The 25,860-nt window shown below is 31.1% G+C and overlaps 1 protein-coding gene across 1 annotated transcript; it reads right to left on the bottom strand.

Annotated features, from left to right (window-relative positions):
- Positions 1–5,655: 5,655 nt before the first annotated feature.
- Positions 5,656–25,799, bottom strand: LOC124537500 (putative glycerol kinase 5). The gene is made up of 11 exons (XM_047114369.1): positions 25,522–25,799; positions 25,159–25,252; positions 22,085–22,254; positions 21,584–21,673; positions 14,636–14,750; positions 13,743–13,945; positions 11,755–11,986; positions 11,075–11,169; positions 9,952–10,115; positions 8,339–8,472; positions 5,656–7,848 (listed from the first exon to the last, which is right to left on the bottom strand). Exons 1-11 carry the CDS (start codon positions 25,621–25,623, stop codon positions 7,595–7,597), a joined length of 1,653 nt encoding a protein of 550 aa, XP_046970325.1. The 5' UTR covers positions 25,624–25,799; the 3' UTR covers positions 5,656–7,594.
- Between the last annotated feature and the right edge of the window lie 61 nt (positions 25,800–25,860).

The raw sequence follows: 25,860 nt of genomic DNA, 5'->3' as shown, positions 1-25,860 counted from the left end.
AACAGCATATTTTATCTAATTAAGAGTTTTTTTTTATGATTGGTGGACCAATAGGCCACCTGATAGTAAGTGGTCGCCACCGCCCATAATAATTTCTTACTACTGCTGTATTACTGATTGGCGGTAGAATTGAATATGAAACCTTCTGACCTGCTGCGCTTGCACAAAGCTCTATCAACAATTAATATAACGTTTCGAATAAAGGGTAAAAAACAGATTCGTATTACAAAGTAATTATCCGTTCTAAAATAAATAACACATTCATGTTAATTTTATTATGTAAATAATTATTGCTATTTACAATTTGCAACCAGTAATACTAGAAATAATACGAGATATTTAAATAAACACGTGGAGAATAGACAGGCCGTATTATCTGAGGCTTTAGCACAAGTGACCGTATGGGCGAATATATTAGTCTTTATGTCATTAGTTAAAAAATAGAACGTGAAAAACTTGTTTTTGTACCCATATGAAGACGGAATGAACGGCTAGTCAATGATAAATAGAACGAATATTACATTGTAAGGGATGTACTGTATTGGATTGAGTTTGAAACAAAGCCTCGTCAACATTATCTCTTAAAAACTGTGTGATGTGGACATTTTTTTGATTTTGGGTTTTAATAGGGTTTTCTACCTCCGAAATATTTTTCAATTGCTATTTGTTACGAATATAAAGTAATAACTTAAAATTGTTACTTAACAGTTACTTTAGATATAGAAATATGATACCTAGTAATAGTCACAGTCAAATACATATATCTAAAAACTAAAAACACAAAAATTACCATAAAATTACGTGGATACATAATAGTTGAATCCATAACAATAAGTTTGAAAATGAAAATGAAAATGCCAATTTAATTTATTTTGAAATTTGTTGCACAACTATTTCATAGAAAAAATGGGGCTATTTAATTAGGTGCACTATCTTATTCTCAGTATTTGTATAAGATATGAGAAATAAAAGATAAATCATTTAAAAACACGTCGCATTTTTCAGAGATGTCAACAACTCGGTAGGTATACTTTTCACGGTCAATTATATCATTGAAAATATGTATTTTTCATATTTACATGTGACCTACCGATACGCAATGCTCATGCATCCTTTTAAGATAATTCTGTTAGCACAATTATTTTTCAAGACTGTAAGTAAACGTATAAAACCTTTGCCGGCGTCCAATTGTTTATTCAGAGACATTCATTGGACAACAAAACATATTGGACAATTTGATACGTTGTTATAGCGAAGAAATAATTTTGTTTACATTATGTACGTCAAAACATTTATTTTACTTTTGGCTGTGGCGTCTGTTATTGGAAAATCAGTGTCGTCTGATCAAGAAAACAATACGGATATAGAAAATCTTATAAGGCAGGGATTGGTTGGGTTTGTTCCAATAGTATTGCGCTTTGAAGATTTTTCGACAACAGGAGAAAGTCAGTCTGAGCATAAAGTTCAAAAGAGAGCTGTCGAAGGCGACCATCAACACAACGATCTGTTGGCCAACTTTGAAGAAGCTAATAACGATAAATCCCTAACGGAATTGGAAGGTAGAATTAAAACTCTACCAACTTGGGTTGGTTAGTTTTCATCACGTAATATACATAGTTGCGCGAAATCGCAAGTATTGAACCAAAGCTTGAAGTTTAATTATTTTATGTACGTACCTATATAATTTAATTATTTTATTTTGTGCATCACGAACTAAAACTTCAAAAGAATCAGTTGTAATTAATTACTTACCTAACTGTATAGCTATGTATCTAATTTAGTATTCATAATAGATTTTTTGTGTATTATATACGTACCTGATACTGAAAACATTTATATAAAAATTATCTTTAAATAAGTTTAAGTATGTTTGATTGTTGAGTGAGTCAGGGAAATTACTAAACACAAGGAATATAAAATATTAGAATCCGTGGTTGACCAAGCGTTGGCGGTATTAGACTTTCATAAGTGCATAATGTTATCTTTCTTTTATGGTATAAGTTGGCGGACGAGCATATGGGCCACCTGATGGTAAATGGTCACCATTACCCATAGACAATGACGCTGTAAGGAATATTAACTATCCCTTACATCGTCAATGTGCCACCAACCTTGGGAACTAAGATGTTATGTCCTTTGTGTCTGTAGTTACACTGGCTCACTCACCCTTCAAACCGGAACACAACAATACTGAGTACTGTTATTTAGCGGTAGAATAACTGATGAACAGGTGGTACCTACCTAACAATCACATCTTAGTTGCATTCATAAAGATTTCAGTACTATAATAGTATCTATTTGTAATTTTGTGTAAATATATATATATTTTTTGTTATTGTTTGGAACAAAAATAAATTATTTCTAAATTTACATGTTTTATATTAACATATTTTACAATAATGCCGTGACGCAAATAGTTGTACCTACTCCAAACAATAATATTATAATAATTCATCAAAATTCAACTTGTAAAGTTTCTGTAAAGTTTTGTATTATATTGTAAATATATCTAATTATAAATAAATTGTAAATAGGATATTATATTGTTTTCCTTTAACTACACGTAAGTATTGTTAAATTTTTATTAATATTATAATTTAGCATATAAATTCATTACCTATTTTTTGTTATATTGAATATACAATGACTTTTCACACAGAAAAAATATGAATTATAAATTCATCATTCCAAATCTTCAATTTGGAAAAAATCTTGTTGAAATCCTTACAATGGCAAATTCAATTGCATCAATGCGCAATAGAGCAGTGTGGTAGTATATATTTACTTATATACAATATTAAGAGACTTAAAATAAGTTTGAAATATGTATGTGCTATTTCATCGTTGGACATTAATTGTAGTAGAGAGTAGAGACAAGTCAACTACGGACAACTATTAAGTGGAGTATCAGCCAAAGGTTTATGCGCATAGTCTACCGCCATATACAGATATAAACCATCGAGGCGTTTTAGACATTCAGTAGAATTTTTGACACGAAATTCGATATATTCATATCGATTTAATAAAATACGGTAAAATTGTCTATGCCTACAACATTACTGTCAATACGCCAATACTCTATATAAGAAAAATCTATACCCAATGAATCTGTTATAATATAACAGTTAAGTGTATGGTAAATAATAGTTAAACCAGAAGTAATACAATAATAGTGGTACAAATACAAAAGTAATATTATATCTTGTTTTAAAAGTTTTGGCTTGATAAAACATTTTTTAATTATTGAACATGTGATTAAAAGTATAATTTTATCTGTAATCATTTTTTCTTTATGATACAGTATCACTAAACAAACCTAAAGCAAGCTCGCTGTTGGTAATTACAATTTTTGTCACATATTATTTGATTGAGGATTTATTAAAAAGTTATAATCTAGATAACAATGTATAATTATTCCTAAAGTTATTAAATCTTGTTTAAATTTTAAATCACTTTAAAGTTATTATTAGTGCAAAGTCATCTGGCATGGGCCAGGATAAAGGACTATTTTAGAGCAGACTTTAACACAGCCATAGCCTTCTGGCATATAAACTATGATACGAGACAAAAAACAATGCTAACTACCTTTTTACTGATTATTATATCCTAAAACATTGTATAAGAATTAGTAAAATAAGGATTGTAAAATAGTTGTAATTAAACCACTTCGATAAAATTTGATTCTATTTATTTATACAATTTTTTAATATCCTGGGACTATTTTTCATAATAATTTTTATATACGGTGATTTTTATTTTATTTAAATATATACTTAATACTAAATATGCACATATTTCACAAAATTCTAATTCATTTTTTTAAATATTTAAATGACATGTCAAAAAAATATTTACAGATAATAAGCAGATAATCTAATATACAAACATTATACAATTATTAAATACATACGATATTCAGTAATGTCATTAATACAATTATTTTAAATCAAATCATAGATTAAAATTAATTTACATTATTAAAAAAAAAAAAAACAATTATAGCAGACTTATTAAGAAATCTATTCGTATTATTTATACATCATACCTTCGATTGATAATAATAAATATAATTAAAAAAAACTGATTCTAGTTTATTCCACACATAAAAATAGAAGGATAAATGTTTTAATCCTTCCATAATACTTCAGATGATTGTGTACAGTAGAAATGACACAATTTCTTCTTTTTGACAGCTGGTTTTATAAGTTTTGGCGCCATAATTCTTAATGTCAACCCTCCACAGGTGCTTCCACGTAAACGATTCCAGATATTTGGTCAGGATTATAATCTATATAATCATTCCCCGCCCATACATTAACACTCGTCTTCAATAATTCGGGATATAAAAGCATCCCATCCCTTACTAATCCATATATATTCCTAATGAGCAAAAATAATATGAGCAAAACTATCCCCTTCGCCATTCTACACAATTCTAAACTACGTCTAAAAAATATGGTGTGATATATATATTTTTCTCATAGTGGTAATATTTAGTTCACACAATGAAGAAATAAGGTAAACAGTTTTATATAGCTTCATCACGATCTAATAGTGAAAATTTATAACACGTGAAGTTGTAAGGAAAACTTGATTTAATTAGCATTTATCATAAAATAATATATGCAAGTGCGATATAGTATCATAATATTAAAAATTATAAATAAATTTTATATATTGTAATTTAAAATAACAAAATTAACACAACATAACCTAAAACCACCTTTTTTTAGACGATTAACAACAAAATATTAATTCGCAACAAATAAAAATTATATATATTTCGATATGTTAATAAACTATTACACAAAATTAAATGAGTATTAAATAATCTATACCTTAAATTACTTACAAGAAATATAAAAGTTGACCATTGTTTGGATGGGTAAAATGTAAGCGCAAGTAAGCAAAAATTATAAAGTAAAAAAAATTGACTATAAGACATAAAAACATTCAATTATACAAAAACATAATAATTAAAGAATTATATTTACGTGAAATATCACAAGCTGTCTTTAGGCATATTACAGTCTTATAACTTTTTATACATCAATTTTACTAATTATAACATAATATATGATATGCTATTTCGTAACAGAACGATTATTGTTTTACTAAGTGGTATATTTAAAATTTTACTCTTAATTTTTTTTAAAATAAAGGCAAAACATTTTTGGCCCATTTCCACATTATAATTAGGGAACAGGGCAGAGCCAGCGTGTTTTGGTGGTTTACTGTGTGTATTAAATATGTCGTTCAAATAAAAGGGGATGAATGATTCAGCAATATTACATGCGCAAAGGGATCAAACATAAGTTCATGGTTGGCGCTTAATGGACGGCGCATTGGCTCTTACAAAGCACGCTACCATTAGTTTCACGCTACAATTTTTTCTCTCACAGGCCGTGTAATACCACATTTTTGAATACGGCAACACAAGGAGCTGTGAAATTTGGGCAGTGCGATTGTGATATATATTATGTTTTATTTATAAATCCACTCCAAAGCGCTGATATCACATGAAAGAGGTTGTTTCTCAAACAAAAAATAGATTTTAACGTTATTGACGTAAATCTCTTAACTTTATTGGAGATTCACCTTTCTCCTCGTTTCCATATATCACCGCTTTGGTGGAATAAATTAAAATACTTAGCTCCTGAAATAATGATGGTCTTTTGGCTTAAATGTTTATCACATTGCAAATTATTTGATAAACATTACTATCTTTCTTATTAAAACTGCACAATATTGTATTTGAATTCATTAATTTCCAGTATTCATTCCATTCACACATTCGTTCCTTGTCATTTCGAAGACAAATGTAACTTGATCTATTGCATGAATAGAACGAATGATTATGAATGAACATTAACATACATTTTTTATAGTTCTTATTCAAACTTAATAGATCTATACTTATAAAATACAGCTGAAGAGTTGGTTTGTTAAATCGCAAGATACCAGTCCAATTTGATAAACTCGTAGCATGGGACAGGTACCAATATATCTCTATATATGTATTATATACTTTATAACAATGTAATAATTCCTTAACAATAATTATTTCTATTTCAATTCAATCCATTATACAATATACTTATGTTTATTTTAATGTCATTTTGAATACGTAGTACTTTATGTTATATTAATTTTTATGTCTTAAAATTATTAAAAATATCAAATGTCATGTCTTTAGCTCGTACTAACATAAAATGAGCGAATTTAAAATATGCATTAAGGGAATACATATTAACGCAAAGTTTTCTAATATAAGAGAAATATTTTGTAAAATATTACAGATTTTATCGCGATTTTGTATTGATTTTGAGATATAAATAATATCAATTGGAATGTCAGTGGTATTTACGAGTATTAAAACTTACAACCTACTGAGTAGATGTCGCTTTATAGGGCTTTGTACCCCATTCGACTTTTACCAAATAAAAATAATTGTTATTACTGTATTTTTGATAGAATAATGAATGAGCCAATGTATAGACACAAGAAACATCATATCTTGAATTCCATTGTAGACGTATTGCATATACAAGGTCACGGCCGACCCCATTTAATCGATTTTCCCTCTTCATGACAAAGAAGTGAAATGCCTTTAAATTTAATATGCAAATTTTACTTTTTGATTTTATGACTTGATTTCTACAATGAATTATATTTACAGATACTTAAGCTACTTACATATATAGGAACCAACTTGTTTATTCAACTAGCGCCCCGCCCGGCTTCGCACGGATTAATTTATGATACAAATGAAATATATAATGTATAACACTCATGAATAATGTAGCTTTCTACTAGTGTAATCTTTACTATTGGATCATTATTTTCGGAGATTATGTTCTACAGACGAACAAATTTAACCTCTATAATCGTATAGTTATTTATTTTATGTTTATCTACCTAATTAAAGTCTATTAGTAATATTGGTATGACAAATTTCTAGTAAGTATTCCTACCGTTATGGTAAGTGGTCACATATAATTTAACGCTGTTTCCAACACTTATGTACACGTTGCTAACAATGGTATATAAGATATGATGTTCTTTCGTGTAACCTCTACCTTAGAACAAAAATAATACATTGCGTAAAATGTATTATCGTTGTCAAGTGTAGGGGGTGTTTACCCTGACGGTCCTACACAAAGATCTGACTGTAAAATCACGTACTCACAATCACTCATTAAGATTTTTTTTAACAATAAAAAACACTGTTTGGATTTGGCAATTGTTTCAACGCACCAGTGTGTCCGATGCCTTAGTGAGTATATTGACGACGATTTTATAATTCTAATAAACAATAAATAATTTCACACGCAATAGTCAATTTGTTCGACGAATATACACAACATTTACTCACACATATATAAATAAAACTATTAAAAATCAGACATTACAAAAAATTACATAGACCACAATAATTAGAGTATATAAGCACAACCCGTCACAATTTCATCTACAGAGTCGTCAAATTCTTATAAATATACCAACAATATATCCTAAAACTACTGAGGGATGCCCAATATCATCTGCATAGTGGAATGCACGCGATGAATATAAGCAAATAGAAAAGCCACCGCTATTTGGATCGTCCATTTTTCTTCATCGATCCAACTTTGAAACTGTTCTGTGGCTTGATTGAGTTGTTTGAGTCGTGTATTGAGTTCCGATATTGAGGCGACTTGTTCCCTAAGTACCAACCACACATCCTCTTGACAGCTTCTTCCCATCTCGCTACGGTCACCTCGTACGACTTTTTGACTTGAGGCCGGGGCGTAAATACGGAACCTATTTTACGAAGCGATTTCAACTCTTCTTTCGATGTGAAAATACCTGAAAAGTTTAAATTACTTCAGACTAAGATTATGTTTTTAGTAATAGCCTGTTAATGTCCTACGGATGGGTAAAGATATGCTCTTTCTTTGAGGAGACTGTTTGGAGTTTTTTTTATTTAACTGGCTTATGCAGGATCCCATAGACCATTTTATTTGCCTTTACCTTTCTTGACAGGTAACACTTTATTTACCTGGAGAAAGGTAAATGTAAAGTTTAGTGGGACTTAACGATTGCTCCATAGTGTATCCCCTCCAAAGGCTGACTAGACTATGAGAGTTTTTACTTATAGAGAGTCCAGGATACAAAACCCTTTTAGTTCTGGTAACATACGTTATGGCAGGGGGAGAAGGCAAACATAACCCATACATCTCATCTCTGGTGTCTCTCGCCTTTCCTCTCTCTCTCTGTCTCTCTCTTCTTCTCCGCGGCCTACTTCCATGGCATAATAACCACTAAAGAATATCAGTCAGAATGAAATATAACTTACCTAAATGTAAACCAACGATATGAGCACAACCGAGGGAAGACATTTCAACTTCTACTGGTCGGATAACACGCAGCCCTGTTAAGTCTGCTACGAGCTGAACTATGAAGTCGTTATTGGATACACCTCCATCTAATCTGTAACAAGTATTTTTTTTTCATTACGTCACGAGGTACAGGAGTAGGTACTCCACTACAGGTACACAACTACTACCACTCATGATTCTCTACTATTGTCTATGGATTGTGGCGACCACTTACTGGCCTAAATAAAAACCGTCAAAAAATTAAATTAAAAACTTATAGAACGACGGTACATTTTCCTGGCCAATAATGACATTCTAACTAAACAAATTAACCGTAAAGTCGTACGTTAAAATTTATCACAATAAATATAAAGAAAAATGCGTTATTTAATTTTGAGTGTACTAGAATTAGATAAAAAAAATTAATAAATAATGTATAGTACGACACAACTTAGATGTAACATCAAAACCGATTACTGCCGATTGATACAACCAATGGAAATAGCTCCCTATCGCACAATTCGACGCTATAGATTCTCGCGTCGATCCAACAATGTCGACGTCTCAAATTGACGAAAATATTGAGTCATATGATATTACAAGTTATTACGTTTGTATATAGATTATATTCACGCAAGAAATAAATGTTGATAATTTGGGATAGCGTAGTTATTTCGGATGTGATCGATTGAACGAATTTTGCCGATGCTACATGTAAGTTGTGTCGTACTATATATTATTCTATCGTATTGACGAGTAATAACTACTAGTTAATTTGTAGATGTGCCCGCTGAAACGAATCAGTATTAACAAGCTGAATAAGAATGACCAATGACGATTTACCAATTTACTGAACTGATTTCTTAAAGGAAGAGTAATTAAATTCTAGAATCATCGCCGATTTCAAAACTATTCCATACCCGCGGCATTGCTAGCATAGAAAATGAATATATATACAAATTAACTTAAATTATTACGTTTATGATTGATATACAAAGAGGTCTTATACCTATTTATTTCCAAAAAAATACGTATATTCTCGGGCTCTAGACTATTGTATACCAAATTTCCAGTAGTTTTAGCGTAAAAGCGAGACAGTCAGACAGATAGCCAGACAGAGTCACTGTAAAGTATTAGTATTAGTTTACGTAGCAAACGTACAAGAAAGGAGGTAGTTCGATACGGACACCACTAACATTATCAGCATCTACCCGCACACTTCAGTCTCGTGAACAAGACATTCGTAGACAATGTCGAAATATCGAGATCCACCGAACAAAAATAAAAAAACATGGTAAATATCCCGAAATTAATAACTTTAATAAGTATAAATAAATAAATATAAATATGAGACAACATCACATACATTACTCTGATTCCAATGTAAGTAGCTGAAGCACTTGTGTTATGGAAATCAGAAGTAATGACGGTACCACAAACACCCAGACCCAAGACAACGTAGAAAACTAATGGTAATCTACATCGACTCGGCCAGGAATCGAACCCGGGACCTCAAAGTGGCGTACCCATGAAAACAGGTGTACACACCACTCGACCATGGAGGTCGTCGAGTATAGTATGTATTTCTTACCTAATACTATTAAACGTGTAGGAAGTTTCAGTCCTGACGCAGGAGTACAGCTGCGCAGTGCGGAACGCTAGCGACTCGAGTAAGGCGCGCACGAGGTGCGCTTTGGTCGTCGACGGCTTCATACCCACGAAGCCAGAAGCCGCCGTGCAATCGTTATACGGCGGCTGAGAATATATACATAATAGGCTATTTGACTGATTTTCAAAATCCATTTTATATTATTTAGTAGAGGTTAAGGAACCCAGTAAAAGTTGATTTTTTTTATTTCTAGTACATATTTGCCGAAAAATATCATATTAAAAATTCCATATTTAAATAGCGCGCGAAAACGCTACTTGGACAATATGGCGCTGCAATGGGGTCGGTGACGTCACTTTCCTGTACTTTAATCTGTGATACATATAGTAGAAAAGCAAGGTTAACAAGAAAGTGACTTCATCATAAGCACGGCCAATCAGGAGCGTTTTGTGTCACGTGACAAACTTTTGAAAAAATGCATTTTTATTTATTGATTTTTGAATAAATTAAGTATTATTTTCAAGTTTCGTTAATTAATAACCCTTTTTAAACTTATAATATACACTGATTACAATAATTCACAATTTATTTTTCGCATTGTCAAATAGCCTATTGCATGAGCATTACACTGTCTACATCAAAAATATATTTATTCTATACTTTGTCATGCTTTTTGCATGCATTGAACACATTTCTAATTGATATCAATTTGGTACTTTAAATGGAATTTCAGAAGAAAAATTTTGGAAGAGGCGTTATGCACCAGTGGTTAGAACGCGTGCATCTGAACCGATGATTGCGGGTTCAAACCCAGACAAAGACCCCTGAATATTCATGTGCTTAATTGGTGTTTATAATTCATCTCGTGCTCGGCGCGGTGGTGAAGGAAAACATCGCGAGGACACCTTCATGTTTGTAATTTCATAGAAATTCTGCCACATGTGTATTCAACCAACACTACATTGGAACAGCGTGGTGGAATACGTTCCAAACCTTCTCCTCAAAGGGAGAAGAGGCCTTAGCTCAGCACTGGGAAATTGACAGACTGTTGTTGTTGTTGTTTGTTGTAAATGGATTTTAAATACAAATGACTATATTTCCTTACTCCCAATCCACTGAAAGCAGGTATGAAGAATACGTCGTCGGAATCCGGCACCGACATGGCGATCTCAGCCGTGTCTTGAGGATTATCAAACAAACCTGAAAAATAAATACAATTAAAATATCTTGATATAACAATATTCTTTCTGACATGTGTGTACAATGTAAATATTAGAATGTGACAATTTTATATTATGTTAATTGTACATCTTTAAATGAATGTAGTGTCAAACTTGGAAACTAACAAACAGGGAAACTTGTATAAATAATAGACTTCTGGATGAGTGATTTTTAATAATAGCTTTATATTTAAGGACCACTACACAGGCAATCCTCGATTTACGTCGTTTCGTTTCACGCTATTCCTCAAGCTTACGTCAAATGTTTTGATTTCCGGCATCAGAAAACTCATTTGTCGCGAGGTCAATGTCATAGCAAGAAGAAAAAAACGAAGTAATATGTCTTGACTTTCGTCGTTTCGATTTACGTCACGAATTTCAAGAACCTAACACGCTGTAAGTACGAGAACTGCCTGCATATCTATTTTATAATTATCTCAGGCTAATCTGCTTGTAGATATTCTTACACCAGTGTTATTTAATTTTGCCAATACTAAAGTTGCCTAAAAAGTAACACAAAATGTATATATTGATTACTTATAATATATAAAAGAAATGTTTATACCCAAATTCTGGGCCCATTTGATGATGCTGGCTGTGTCATTGTTCGCCCCCTCCGCTGAGAAGACCAATTCATTGCCCAGCCTCCACCCTACTACGGGATAGAGTCCGGATACCGATGCATGTGGTATAGAACCCGTGTTGATGTTGAAGAAAGTCCCGGTACCCATGGTCAGCTTCACGTCACCGACGTCAAAACAACACGAGCCCCACATTGAAGCTGTTTGATCAGCTATCTAAAAATATGAGAATGTTTTTAACTTCAATACAATAATTACAAAATATACCAACTACTTTATATGGTAACGAAGATCCTCGTAACATTTTTTTTTTTTTTTATTTAATTTATGATTGCGACATTCTGAAACAGACTGTGTGGAATGCGTCACATTTAGCACTAAAAATATAACCTACTAATTTAATTTAACTTATAATTCCTGGCACTCCAGTAATATTTAATTATTATATTCATCAGTAAATATAAATGGAAAAATTGCATTTTTTATCATAATTTAAATTTGCACTCTTACTTAAAAATTAACCTTGAAGGTTCTAAACATCAAATATTACATATGTTGAGTTCCGTTGTTTTAAAAGTTTAGAAATACGTCCGCCGGAAATTTGTTCTACACCAAATAACAGACGATAAGAATATTATGTTTAAAGATGGCCAAAATGTTTGCTTTAAATAAACAACTCACATCGCTCTTTAAAAACAGTTATTTGTACTTGTATTGTAGATAATCTAAGTCTTCAAATATTACATTGGGTCAATAATTTAAAACAGAAATATACATACAGTTAATAGTTTAAACTCATAAAAGTAGGATTTTAAGTTACCTACTGCGAACTAAACTCTTGATATTTTACAAAAAGAACCTCGCTGTTTTTGGATATTAAAATTTTAATAATCAAATTTTTTTTGGTATATAAACTAGACTTGTTTAAAAATTTATTAAGACAATAGTCACTTTTTGGATTTTATTTTGTGTCTAACAATTAATATCATAATAGTATTTTTATCACGTTTTAAATAACATAATTTAGGAGCATTAAAAATATAGCTTCGTTTTTCATTAAAATTACAAAACTCCTTCACACTTGTTTCATTTTTAAAATAAATCTTTTATAATATCCGCCTCGAAGGACCAATGTTTAAAAATGATCCATTAAAACAAAAAAATAATTTGATTACAATTATAAATAAGTAGTAATACGAGCAATTATAAATAAATCATAATGGTAATTGAATCTCCTTCGACAATTTTTAGAAAAATGTCATATCAACTAGAAAATATGAAGAATTACTTGAATGAGAATTCAGAAGACATGCACACACACACACACACACACACACACATGACACGCTGTATCTACATTACAATAGATATACTTTTAGCCGAGATTACTGGGCTGGGTTAGAAGGCTTAGACGTTAACAGACGATTACTGATTCAAATCCAGGCAAGCATCGCTAAATTTTCACGGGCTTCATTTTACATTTATAATTGTATGTTCATGTCATGCTCGGTGAAGTACAACATCAGAAGGATCTGCATGTGTCTAATTTCCAGTGGCGGATTTACAAATCTTTACAAATCTGCCGCTAGTAGGCTATTCAATTTTTGCCGCCCCTACTTTTTTTATGATTTGTGTTTTATCGTCCTCATTACATCGTTTTTTCCCGTTATTAGTATGATTATAAACTGGGTGATATTTCTATCAGTTACTAGATTATTGTTCCAACCCGCTACGTAATGACGAGTATACGGATTACGGACGTAATGTGTATACATATAATTAAAAGTTTTTTTTTTCTATTTCTGTAATATTATAACAAATTTGCAGCCCCACTAAATCTGCCGCCCTAGCTCACTTAGCCTATTGGTAAATCCGAAACCGCTAATTTCAATAAAATTTGGTCACACATTGTGAAGTAGGCTCCGAAACCTTCTCCTATATTGATAGGCTATTATTTTTAACTTATACTTACAAAACTCCGTATAGGAATCGCGTGGCCCCATATCTCTGGTGCGGTACTGGTGAAGTGTTCGCCGGCAGTATCGACCACCGTCGGTAAGGCAGCTAATGGTATTCCAAACAACTGCAAAGCCCAATTGGACCATTGCATAGTGAAAGGGTCGTAAAAACCAGTCGCTGACGCCGAAGATACGTCTGTCATATGAATTTTGCTTCCTGAAATCGACAAGACATTGAAAATCAAATTAATTTTGTATTTATTATTAAAATTTAATCTCGGTACAAAGTTTAAATCGTTAAGTCGTATTTAGAATAAGTGCAGACAATTTGTATTCAGGAAATACTAATCTTATACTCCATTAGAAATGTAGTTGAACTTCTGGAAGGAATTATACAAATCTATGATTACGAAATCTTCTACATACATAACTTTCTTTAACACGCTAAGCATATTGAGACACGCTAGTAGACAATGTATGATCTAGCTTAGATAAGTTTACGTGCCAAAGTGAGCGAAAAATAGCGGTGTCTATATAATATGGCATCGGTGATATCTTCCTTGAGAGATATTCTGTTTTAAGTACTGTTTCTTTCTGACTTATAAGAAAAAATAGTGATAACTCGGTTGATAGAAATATAGCACTATACACAAGAATAATATAGTTCTACCATTTAAAAATAATTATTAATTTCGAAGATGTCACCAAGAGAAAATTTGTAAGAATAGGCAACTATTTTGGAAAAAGTACTTCAAAATATTGATTTTCCTAATACAAAGCCACAAAAAATATATTTCGTTACTTTTTTATGCCCACAAAAGCGCTGTCATTTTGGTGACACACATCCAACGTTAACGTATAAAGTTAATGCTTAAATGTCAAAAGTTCTACAATGTAAAGTACGAACCTGTCATTTTATACAGCAGCCAAGTGTCCAGGGTTCCGAACATGGCGTCATTTTTTTCAACTGCTACTTTCAGCTCAGGTATGTTCAATAAAGCCCAGTATAACCTCAATGTCGTCTGCAATTAAAAAAACAAGGAAATATTTAAATTATGGATTCTCGTCCAACTTTAATTTAGCAAAAACTGTTTAATACCTACGTTAATTTGATTACTATACTACGATTAGTTTATACTATACTATAAACTATTCATCAGAGTCGGTTTCACCATAACTATTCATCGCCGGCGGCTTCACTCACGTACAAAAAGTTTCCCTAAAAACCTATACATCCTTTTTCCTGCCTCATGCAAAATTTAATCAAAAGAGCGACAGACAAACAGAGTGACTTTCACATTTATATAAGCTTGATCGAATTGGTCGTGAGCTAAAATAAAATCTATGATATTCAATATGCATTTGTGAAAAAATGGCGTTTCTAATGTCAACGAAGTAGTTATCGGAACTTTGTAAGATTAAAGGTGATATAAGTATTTAAGTTGAATATTTTGTAACAAATGATGACATATCAATTAGAGCACTGTTAATTATTGCACATTAACAAAAATTATCGATAGCTGTGATGAAATCGCATTAAATACGTTTATCTAAGGTTTGTATATCGCTAATCCTTCTGCAATTTAAATATTATATACCTAAAGACGTTAGTTTTATCTTAGTAATCATAAAATAAGTATTTTCAAATTTGAAGTTTTATGAGCATGGGTAAATATTATGAAGATCATATCTATAAGCAATTTAACAAAGTAACATCGTGGAATCCAAAATTATAGTTTTTGTGACTATGAATTTATAATAAAAACATTAAAATAATATTTTTATTATAACATTAAAATTATTCAAGTTATTTATTATCGTTAATGGTTAAATATTTTATGAAAAATAATTATACAATGGAACATTTTATTCCTTACGATGTTTTTCACTACCATACACTAAAAACGTTTCGTTACCTATTCAACAATTCAAGCGACTTTGTTTACCATTGACGTACGAGCATACATTTTAAGAATATTAGAAACTATGTAACACATATTAAACAACGCTATTACCTAAGTGTTGTCGTAAATATGTTAAACCTTGAGATATTAGTACATTATCATCATCACCATCCTCCTGTCCTTATCCCAATTTTATTTGGGGCGCAGCATGTCTTCTCCTTTCATACTTCTCTGTCGAACTTTTTTTTTATGGAATAGGTTGGCGGACGAGCATATGAGCCACCTGATGGTAAGTGGTCACCACCACCCATAGACAATGATGCTGTAGAAATATTAAATATTCCTTCCATCGTCAATGCGCCACCAACCTTGGGAACTAAGATAGTATGTCCCTTGTGCCTGTAGTTACACTGGCTTACTCACCCTTCAAACCGGAACACAACAATACTGCGTACTGTTGTTTAGCGGTAGAATAACTTATGAGTGGATGGTACAAAGCCCTACCACCAAGTGCCATCTCACAAGTAACTCTGTCTAACCCTATCGTCTTTCACACAATCCATACATCGTTTCTTGGGTCGTTCTCTACCTCTATATCCATCCACATCCATACTCAAAGCCTTCCGTACATTTTCATTTTAGTACATTAATAATATTGAAATTAATCGAATCAAACATTTTTTTTTTGCTTATAAATAAATTAATTATGAGTCCACGTGTACGAAACGAACTGTTTCCTCATTGGACGGAATATGAAACTATGATTACCTGAAGTCTACTGACCCTCGATCTATATATTTAACGAATAATAATAGTACTTCTGTTATTGGACCTTTTAGTCATTCCAAAGGGTTTTTATTTCAAATAGAAAGGACACAGATATCAGCAGAATTTTTTTATCGGATGCTTTTGAGTTACGCCTAATAAATAATCCTCTGATACATATGTATTATCATTGAGTAATAGTAAAATTATATGGTGACAATGAGATACAATTGCCGTTTTCCTCATAAAAACAATTAATTCTAAATAAACACACTGGACTTAGAGACTTCATTATACAATTATTATTAATCACGTTGTATTTTTTTTTTAAGCGTAATGAATGTGTTACCACGGGTATTATTATGCAAATTGAATTTAATATACACGTTCATTGCCATAAAGCCATTGCTTAAGGTAATCTTGTGAGGGATTTGTAATAAAATTGGATGGTTGTCTGGCAAATGAGCCACTTGTTAATAAGTGGTCACCAGACACCACTGTAAATAGACATTTCAGTAAGTTTAGCTATTCTTTATATCGCCCATGTGCCTAAAGTAACACTGGCCGTTTAAGCACAATATTAAGTATTATTGCTTTGCGGTAGACCAAGTTATATAAGAACACTAGATATCGCCCCAGCTTCGCAGTTGTGCAATAGTGATATACTAAATATACTACATCATTTGTTTATTTACGACATCACATTACAAACTTAAAAAATCATCAGTGTTTCTTTACTATACACAAAAACTTTCATCTCAAATCACTCTACCTATATAAGCATACATAAGGACAGACATCAGCGAGTGATTTTTTTTTTTTGTACTATGTAATGATAAGAATATTTACGGTAAAGAGTATTTAATTAGGCTATATTCAGACATATCCATACAAATACAAACGATTTAAACTTTAGAGCGTGGTCGATTGCGAAACTTTACACTATCGTCAAACATGTAACAAGGTTAGTCGAATAAAAAAACCGCCAAGAGCGAGTTGGACTCCCGCGCAATGAGTTCCGTACCGTTATCTATAAAAATAGCAGAAGAGAAAAAAAATCATGTCTGTTGCATAGTAGCCCAACTTAAATATTTGTTTTATTTTTAATTAATTAGTTATTAAAATTAAAGTAAATGTATAACAAAATTTTCTATGAGTATATCATGAAAATGTGTGTTACTGTTATCAAAATTGAGCAAAAACCGAGCAAAAAAACATTATATCACTTTTGCTGTATGAGAACAGAAATAGATGAACAGGCGGCGAAATCGTAATAGGGTCCTGTTTTACCTTTTGGGTTTGGAACCTTAAAAATATGATTTCACTAAATTGTTTTGAATGCATTGCACAATAAAAATGAAGATTTTCCCGAGACATGTATTTTTAATTAATTTTTCATTTAATATATTTAATAAATAATGTAATTAATTTTAATTAATAATAAAAATAAAATGAGTTGCTAGAAAGAAAAGACACAAAAACATTTTAAAATGTATTATACATTGTATGCATGTTTAATATTTTACGTTCACTTATCAATTTAAATATTATTATATAACATACGGAAAATAATTAAGCGGAAAGACCTCAAACAGTATTTTCAAAAATAATTTACTTAAGAGTATCTACTAAAGTATTAAAAAAATAATGAACTAGTCGCTTTTAAAATTATTTATATAAACATCAACTAACAACAAAACTTTTTACGTTTTTATTAACTTACGTACAGCTTACAACGCATAAGAAAATATCTAAAAGTCATTAACAGTGTGCACATATAATACTGTCGCGATAAGATGTGAAAAAAATAATTAAAACTGATTAACAACTATTTATCAGATTTCGATGCATCATATTTATGTCACCATGCAAAACAAATAAGCCAACTATTTATTTACATTGTGGAACAATGGCAACTTCGACTAAGTTTCAGTCAAAAACCAATGCAATAATTATCAATATCGCAGAGCAAATTTTTTGGCAATCGCATATTGTTATTAATAAATACGTTGTATATTAAGACTTGCTACAATGTTTACTCATACTAAATCTTGATTATATTTATATGCTTTCGTCATTATTATTTGTCTAAACTGTTAGTACCACATAGACATAGAGTGGAAGGCGGCTATTATGGTATGGGCATGTAGTGCGGAGGAATGAGGAACATATCGTGAGGAAGGCCTTGAGCATGGATGTGGATGGATATAGAGGTAGAGGACGCCCAAGGAAAAGATGGATGGAGTGTGTGAAAGACAATATGGTTTGAAAGAATGTTACTTGTGAGATGACGTCTGACATAGAAGTATGGAAGGCGAAGACATGGGTCGGCATTAGAAATTCGCATCCCGAATTTGATGATAGTAGGGGTTGTTTCTTAAATGGGTTGTTCCCCTCTCTCGAAATTTACCACTCCCAACCCGCGGAAACCCATAGTTTTTTTTTAATGTGCGTTTAAAGTAACGTGTAACGGATCGATATTTTACATTATAATTAACCTTAAATCATTATTTTTATGTTTATTAGCTTTTTTCTGTATTGTATTTTAACAAATACTATATTAATTTATAGTAAAACGTGTAAAAATTTAATTTAATTTTGTAGGGAAGTGACTTTTGTAAAGAAAATAATAATCACCCAGAAGATTTTACGAACATGACAATAGAATACAATATAACATAAAATATAAAAAAGATCAATTTATCGCATTATTAGATGTAGTCAAGTTTATATACAGATAAATGGTTCTTATAAATTTATAAAATATACCTATTGTTGTTTCTATTTTTTACCCAAAATTAACAGCTGTGAGGGGCACAGGAGTGGCGAAGCCAGTCCGGCAACAAAAATAGTAGATAGTTATAGTAGCTAAGGATAGGTTAGGTTAGGTTAGATTTTATGACCAAACCAGAAATCACATTGTATACCAATAATTGGAATTTTATATCTCTCCCCTTCCAAAATTTAACTAACAGTACTAATTTTGATGATTTTAGTATTGAAATTTAAAAATTGAAAAAAAAAACTAATGATTTCCGCGCGGGGGGAGTGGTGGTGTGGGTACTACACCACCCCCCTTACCCCCCAACCCTTCCCCAACCTTAAATTCGGGATGCGAATTTCTAATGCAATCCCGAAGACATGCTGCGCCGACCCCAAATAAAATTGGGATAAGGGCAGGAGGATGACATGATGTTAATACCACATAGAAATTTTATTATATTCCTGTATTGTTCCCATTGATAGCAATAAAAATAAGCTCAGTGGAGCGATTAATTTATCTTAATTTAATTTTCTTGTAGAAGTATAAAGTTGAACAGAATTTAAACAATACAAGGACAAAGGAAATTACGTCAAAAGCGCAAAAAACTAGTTCTTTTTGCAAATTAATAATTTTTATTTAGTGAGATTCTGAATGCAAATTCGTATAAAAATAGACATATTATTTAAATAATCGCGCGATTTTTATTTTTAAGTATTGGTAATTTATTTATAGTTTTTTTTTTTATATAAATAAATAAATATTGGACAACATCACATACATTACTCTGATCCCAATATAAGTAGCTAAATCACTTGTGTTATCGAAAATTAGAAGTAACGACGGTACCACAAACACCCAGACCCAAGATCATTAGATTACAACATAGTAATCTAATGATATTTATCTATTAAAACCGGTGTACACACTACTTGACCACGGAGGTCGTCAAAAGGAGTATAGTGTGCCAATTTTACAAACAATTGTCTGTTTATCGCAAACTCATCGATAGGCTATCACTATCGTTCAGCTTTAACCCTATTATTCTAACAGTTGAGGCAAAATAATCTTTGCGTTTCCGGCACAGAAAATAAAATGTGATAGTAGAATTACCCTCAAGTCTGTAGGTTAATTATTGCATGTTCCATTATTGAGTAATCGAAAGCAATCAGTGATATCACTGTGCTCGAACTGGGTGATTGAAATTGGCGATAAAATAATTCACAACAAACAAAAACTTCAGCTATACCTGAGCGAATAGCCAAAAATTTTAATTAATCCGCTGTAGTCGACGCAATTATTTTTTAGACAATTATCTGTTCTGATATGGTCATGTTTAAATGTCAATGGTAGATTTTCATTATATCAGAGAACTCTCTAATATACTAAGCACTTTGTCAGGATTGGAGTATGAAAAATGATTTGGACTACTTGTTTAAATATTTGTATTAAATATAAATTTTTTGTCTCAGTAGACACACCCACCAACACATCATCAATCATATGTTGTATTTCGGTTTAAAGGGTGAGTAAGCCAGTGTAACTCAAGACATGAAATCTTAGTTCCCAAGGCTCATTTTGTGAGGATGAATGTATGTATATTTGTTACTCTTTCAAGAAAAAACTACTAAAGGAATTTGGCTGATTTTTTACAGTAATATAGGTTTTACATTAGAATAAACACTCTAAAATTTATAATGATTTCATGTAAGTTGGTCATAATATAACGATACATATCAATAATCCGTGCGAAGCCGGGCTGGTCACTTGTTTTGTATATAAAAATGTGATCCACATGACTTTTGACTTATAACTGCTGAACTGAATCTCTGGGACATAGTTTTAAAACTAGAGACGCTTACTAAGGGTCAAAGACGCACATGAAATTCTTTTGAAACATTCATTGGGTCATTCATTTCAAAATCAGAGAGCACAATACTACACCACAATCAGTGGTAAATATTTATTGTTACATATTATATAATAAAATTGGAGTATCTGTTTGTATTATTAAAATATATTTTTTACTAAATCCCTATTACACGGAACATATAACAAAATAACATTGATTTACAAGTTTTATCAGTCTGTCTGTCTACCTGTCTGTTTGTTCCGGCTAATCTCTGAAATGGCTGAACCAATTTTGACGAGAATTCACTGGCAGAAGGCTGATGTTATATGGACTAACATAAAATATAGTTATTATTATTTCGTTATAAGATTATTTTTTGTTTCTATGGAGTTATTAATTAATAAAATATTTATTGTCTCCAACAGCGAATCGGTCCGCGTGTAACGGAAAGGGGCTGTGGGACAGACTATATTATCTACCTACCTCTATGAATTTTGGCAATTCATGAATAAAAAGGATTACTATCCAATAATTGGTTAAAATACTGAAAATTATAATGGTGTTGGTATTTACCTGATTATTTGAAAATTTAAACACGCTCCCTGCGCGAAATCTGTTACTTCTCGATACGATATACAATACATATGCACCAAATTTGAAGAGCTGAAATAAAAACAAATGCTGAAACGCTTAAAATTAATTACATATGTATTATATTATACAGTTAATATTGCCATCAAACACTTTTTGATATTTAATTAAATTTAATATGAAAAAAAACTAGAGTACACCAATTAAAATAAATAAATAAAAAAAAAACAATTTAAATAGGGCAACGATAACAATACACGAAAAAACAAAGACAAAATAATTTAGTTCCTTTTTTCTCTATTGTCAAACTTTTTTTTTATTCTGTGGCTAATAACGATCTCTAGTTTTATTGATAAAATATTTTTGAAAATAGAACATCATTTATAATTATTCATGAGTTTAGTACAATTGATAAAAGTTATATTAGATACAATGGATTTCGATATGAAAAGGTTTACTTAAAAAAATAATTTAAAACAATACCTTCCAAGAGAATGAGTTATTCCATTGCTTGACTAATTCATCAGCTCTGAGATCTTTCCATGTTATGAATCTGTGAAATGGTTTCCCTGTAGTCTTGGACCATGTTATGAATGTACCTCTTTGTGTCGATACGCCCATTGCTGTAATCTGTCCGGCTGTGAGTTTTGCATCTAAAAATATTTTTATGATAAATAACACATAATATTCTTATGAAAGACACATAGTTTGATTTTCCTGTGTCTAACCACAGACTATCAGATCTAACGATGTTGAACTTTAAGATTACGTTAGTTTATAGTTGCCGGGGCCTAAATGTCTTACTGCTAAAAGAATTCCTCTTTAGTAAAACAGTACATCCAAGTTTGTTCCAAAAAAGTTCAGTGCATGGTGATGAAAATATTGTAAGTTGTTAAAGATTTCGATGTATTATTTCACCGCCGAGTCAGAGATGAATTATGAATACAAATTAGAAACGAGAAAACTCTAAGCTTGAAATGGCTCCCACGCTTTTCGATTAAGATCCACTTGTATTATCTAGGGCATCTTGGTTTGATATATTATTATACACTAACGAATCGCACTTCGCAGAGGTGCAATTTATTAATAAAAATATTTAGTAGTGCGTTTAGCATTAAATTATTTACTTATTATATTTATTTTACAATTATAATGTTTTCGTTTATAATTATAGTTCTATACTATGTCAAAAATGAGAAACATAATTATTCATTTTGTTGTAGAAAAGATTTGTTCACGGCTTATAAGTTTTGATTTGAATAATTTAAACTGGCAAGGTTAAAAAAAATATTGTAACTGCCGTTATCCGTGTACACGTGTAACAGCGGTTTTTTTTTTAATAAAATCTGAATAAAGATTAATAAGGAATTGCAGAAAATGGCTTCGCAATCATTTTTTTATTTATTATGAGTATTTTGTGTAACTTAAATGATAGACTGTCAATGACTTTTCTGTGTTTTTTATTATTTTGTTAAAACGCTATCGCTTACAATTTGCTTTAATGATGTTCCATCTAATTAATATCTTATTACGTCAAGAGTCAACGTGGCCAGTATAAATAAAATAACAGTCCGAACTCTATGCCAGTGTGAGAAAAACAAAACAATCAATTATAGATCAAAATTTGTGTCACGGATTTGTTTATCTCAAAAAAAAAAAAAAAAACAAACAAGTCCAGTCCACAAAATATTTATCAACCGATTACAAAGAAAAGTTACACAATTAATTGAGAAAATGGTAATGAAGAGTGACTTGAGCTCGATTGTTTTAAAAATAAATCAAGTTTGAGATGGAACAAGATGGAACAATCGACAAGAACACTATAATAAATATTTTAAAAAAATCTTTGGAAGAATACTTATTACAACATTTATTTAATTAGAAAAGCTGTAGGTGTAAGCCCCACAAGATAAATAGGGCATTTCGCTAGCACGGATTATTATTTGTATGATGCATCAACAACGTAAAAAATGAAGAAGAATTATCAGTCACTAAATCTCCATATTATTACTAGTTCTAAGAAATTTTCATGAAAATTAGCGCCGACGACGTAGCCGACATCTAAAGACATAAATTAATATTAACAAATCAAAATGTTTAACAACTTTTAGTAGTAAATAGTTATTTTAGTTGATTAATTCTGATTCTTTTAATTCTTCCTTTCGCCGGTTCTTCTCATGTCTGAGGCATTATATTCCGGACCGGTGGTAGATTTTCGACAATCAATAAGAAAGTGTCAACACTTTCATTTTGAATAAGGTTTTTGACTTTGACTTTAAATTAATGAATCGATTCATTATTTAACATTAGCAATACGTCTTTTAATTCTTCGATCCTTTAACTTTTAAAGTTTCAAATGTCTCATCAATGATTTAGATTCGAGTTATAGTTAAATACATTGTATGTAATTTAATTTGTGCAGAATACTATTACATGAAGATAGTAATTTGCATTTTATGACACCTTGAGCATAAGAAAGTCCAATATGCCTTGACGGAACACAGCATCACGCTCTCTTTTGCCCCATATACGCGTATACTAAATACTTCGTTAAAATATACTTATATCATAAACGAACTCTCGAACGAAATGAGATACGAGTCGACAACGCACGCTTGACCGGAGCTTTTTTTGTATCAATAGAAACACGGAATATTTACACTCGTACTGTTACGGATTGCGAAAAAGTCATTCGAGGAAAATCTCGGGACGAATTGAATCTACCTTCACTATTAACCTCCCGTTTATTGACTTCCCAGTCACTTCTCAAGATATGTTGAAGTAACTATTCAAACACATTCTTGCGATTAAGCGTGCACGAAGACGCAACAACACACGCAGATATATACGCTTACGCATGCATGCCCATGCATCTGCATGGGTATAAATATTATATAAATAATATATTCATACAAACTCTTGTATGTGCGACTCTGCACTTCTTCATTGAACTCACACAAACAACATCTTCATGAGTGTACCAATGTGTGCAGATGTATATTAAAATTAGAAGATATAATAAATTTTTAAATTGAAATGTTGCTATGAATGATAAAAAAAAATCAATCTATGTTCATGACACTGGAACAATATTTAAAAAAAATTGTACTCATTATTTCAAAAACATAATAAGCATAATTCATCGATTTACTGGCAAACATAATCATACAAATATTTTTTATATATAAGGGAGGGACCCAATGGATTCTTGGAATTTAATATCTATACATCTATGTAACCTGCATGGTTAGCAGTTCATTGGCAACTAGTAATTGTTGTCAATTGACTATTCTCTAATTAGAGAATAAAATAAATACCTTGGTACCTTATAATAAATACCTTGCTACCTTGGGGTACCAAGGTATTTATTGTATTATTAGCATTATTGCTAATAAAAAAATATATAATGTACCTACCTCCTTGTGGATTAAAATGCTTAACATAACAGAGAGAATTAAAATGCTTAAATCAAACTTTAAAAGACACCAATAGTCTATGTATATGATATTTTAACTATAAATCTTAGTATATTTCATAAAACTCAATTTAAAACTTACTTTGCAAGCAAGTGTTTACAACTTGTATTACAATGGTCCACAGCTCATCAGGGTCAATTTCCACATAGCCAGAAATGGGATAGTGAAGAGTTACCTTAAAGTAAATAACATGTAATATTATTTATCTGCATTAAATATGTTTTTTTTTTTTTTAAATATTCAGATTAAGTCCCTTCATGTGTATAATATAACAATTGAATTACTGGATGTCAAAGGAAAAGATACTTTTTAAATTAAATTTATTTTCATGACACGTTTACGATTATTAAATTATAATTGATTTAATCTATTTACTGGAAATAAATAAAGGGGTTAAAATATTTTAAGATACACATATCGTCGAAATTAAGGGCATACAAATACCTGAGCTACAGCTTTGCCGACAATTTCTGTTCTTGAATTGTAAATAACCGACCTAATTGTTGTAGTACCTATATCTAAAGATAATATATATTTTTCCTCCATATTAATCCGATTTTCTTATTATATCCGCACACACCCGACCGGAGCAGTAACTTAATAAATTATACTACAGATTTTCGGATACCATAATAAATATACTTAAAATTCCGAGATAATTTTAAGTACCTATTCTGTGTTATGACAGAACGGGTTTGACAAATTGTCAACGACATAAGACTTTAACGACACCCGTGGACCATGACACATGTGAAATGACATATTGTGAAAAATAAAAATATA

This window comes from Vanessa cardui, chromosome 18, assembly GCF_905220365.1.
Source record: "Vanessa cardui chromosome 18, ilVanCard2.1, whole genome shotgun sequence".
Taxonomy (NCBI): domain Eukaryota; kingdom Metazoa; phylum Arthropoda; class Insecta; order Lepidoptera; family Nymphalidae; genus Vanessa; species Vanessa cardui.
Note: the sequence above shows the minus strand (reverse complement) of the source record. Positions and strands in the feature narration are given on the sequence as shown.

Coding starts and splice junctions, on each gene's coding strand:
- LOC124537500 (XM_047114369.1), bottom strand. CDS start 25,623: ATGGAGGAAAAATATATATTATCTTTAGATATAGGTACTACAACAATT. Junction 11,987..13,742: donor CGATTCCTATACGGAGTTTT/GTAAGTATAAGT, acceptor TCATATTTTTAG/ATAGCTGATCAAACAGCTTC. Junction 11,170..11,754: donor CAAATGGGCCCAGAATTTGG/GTATAAACATTT, acceptor TTTATTTTTCAG/GTTTGTTTGATAATCCTCAA.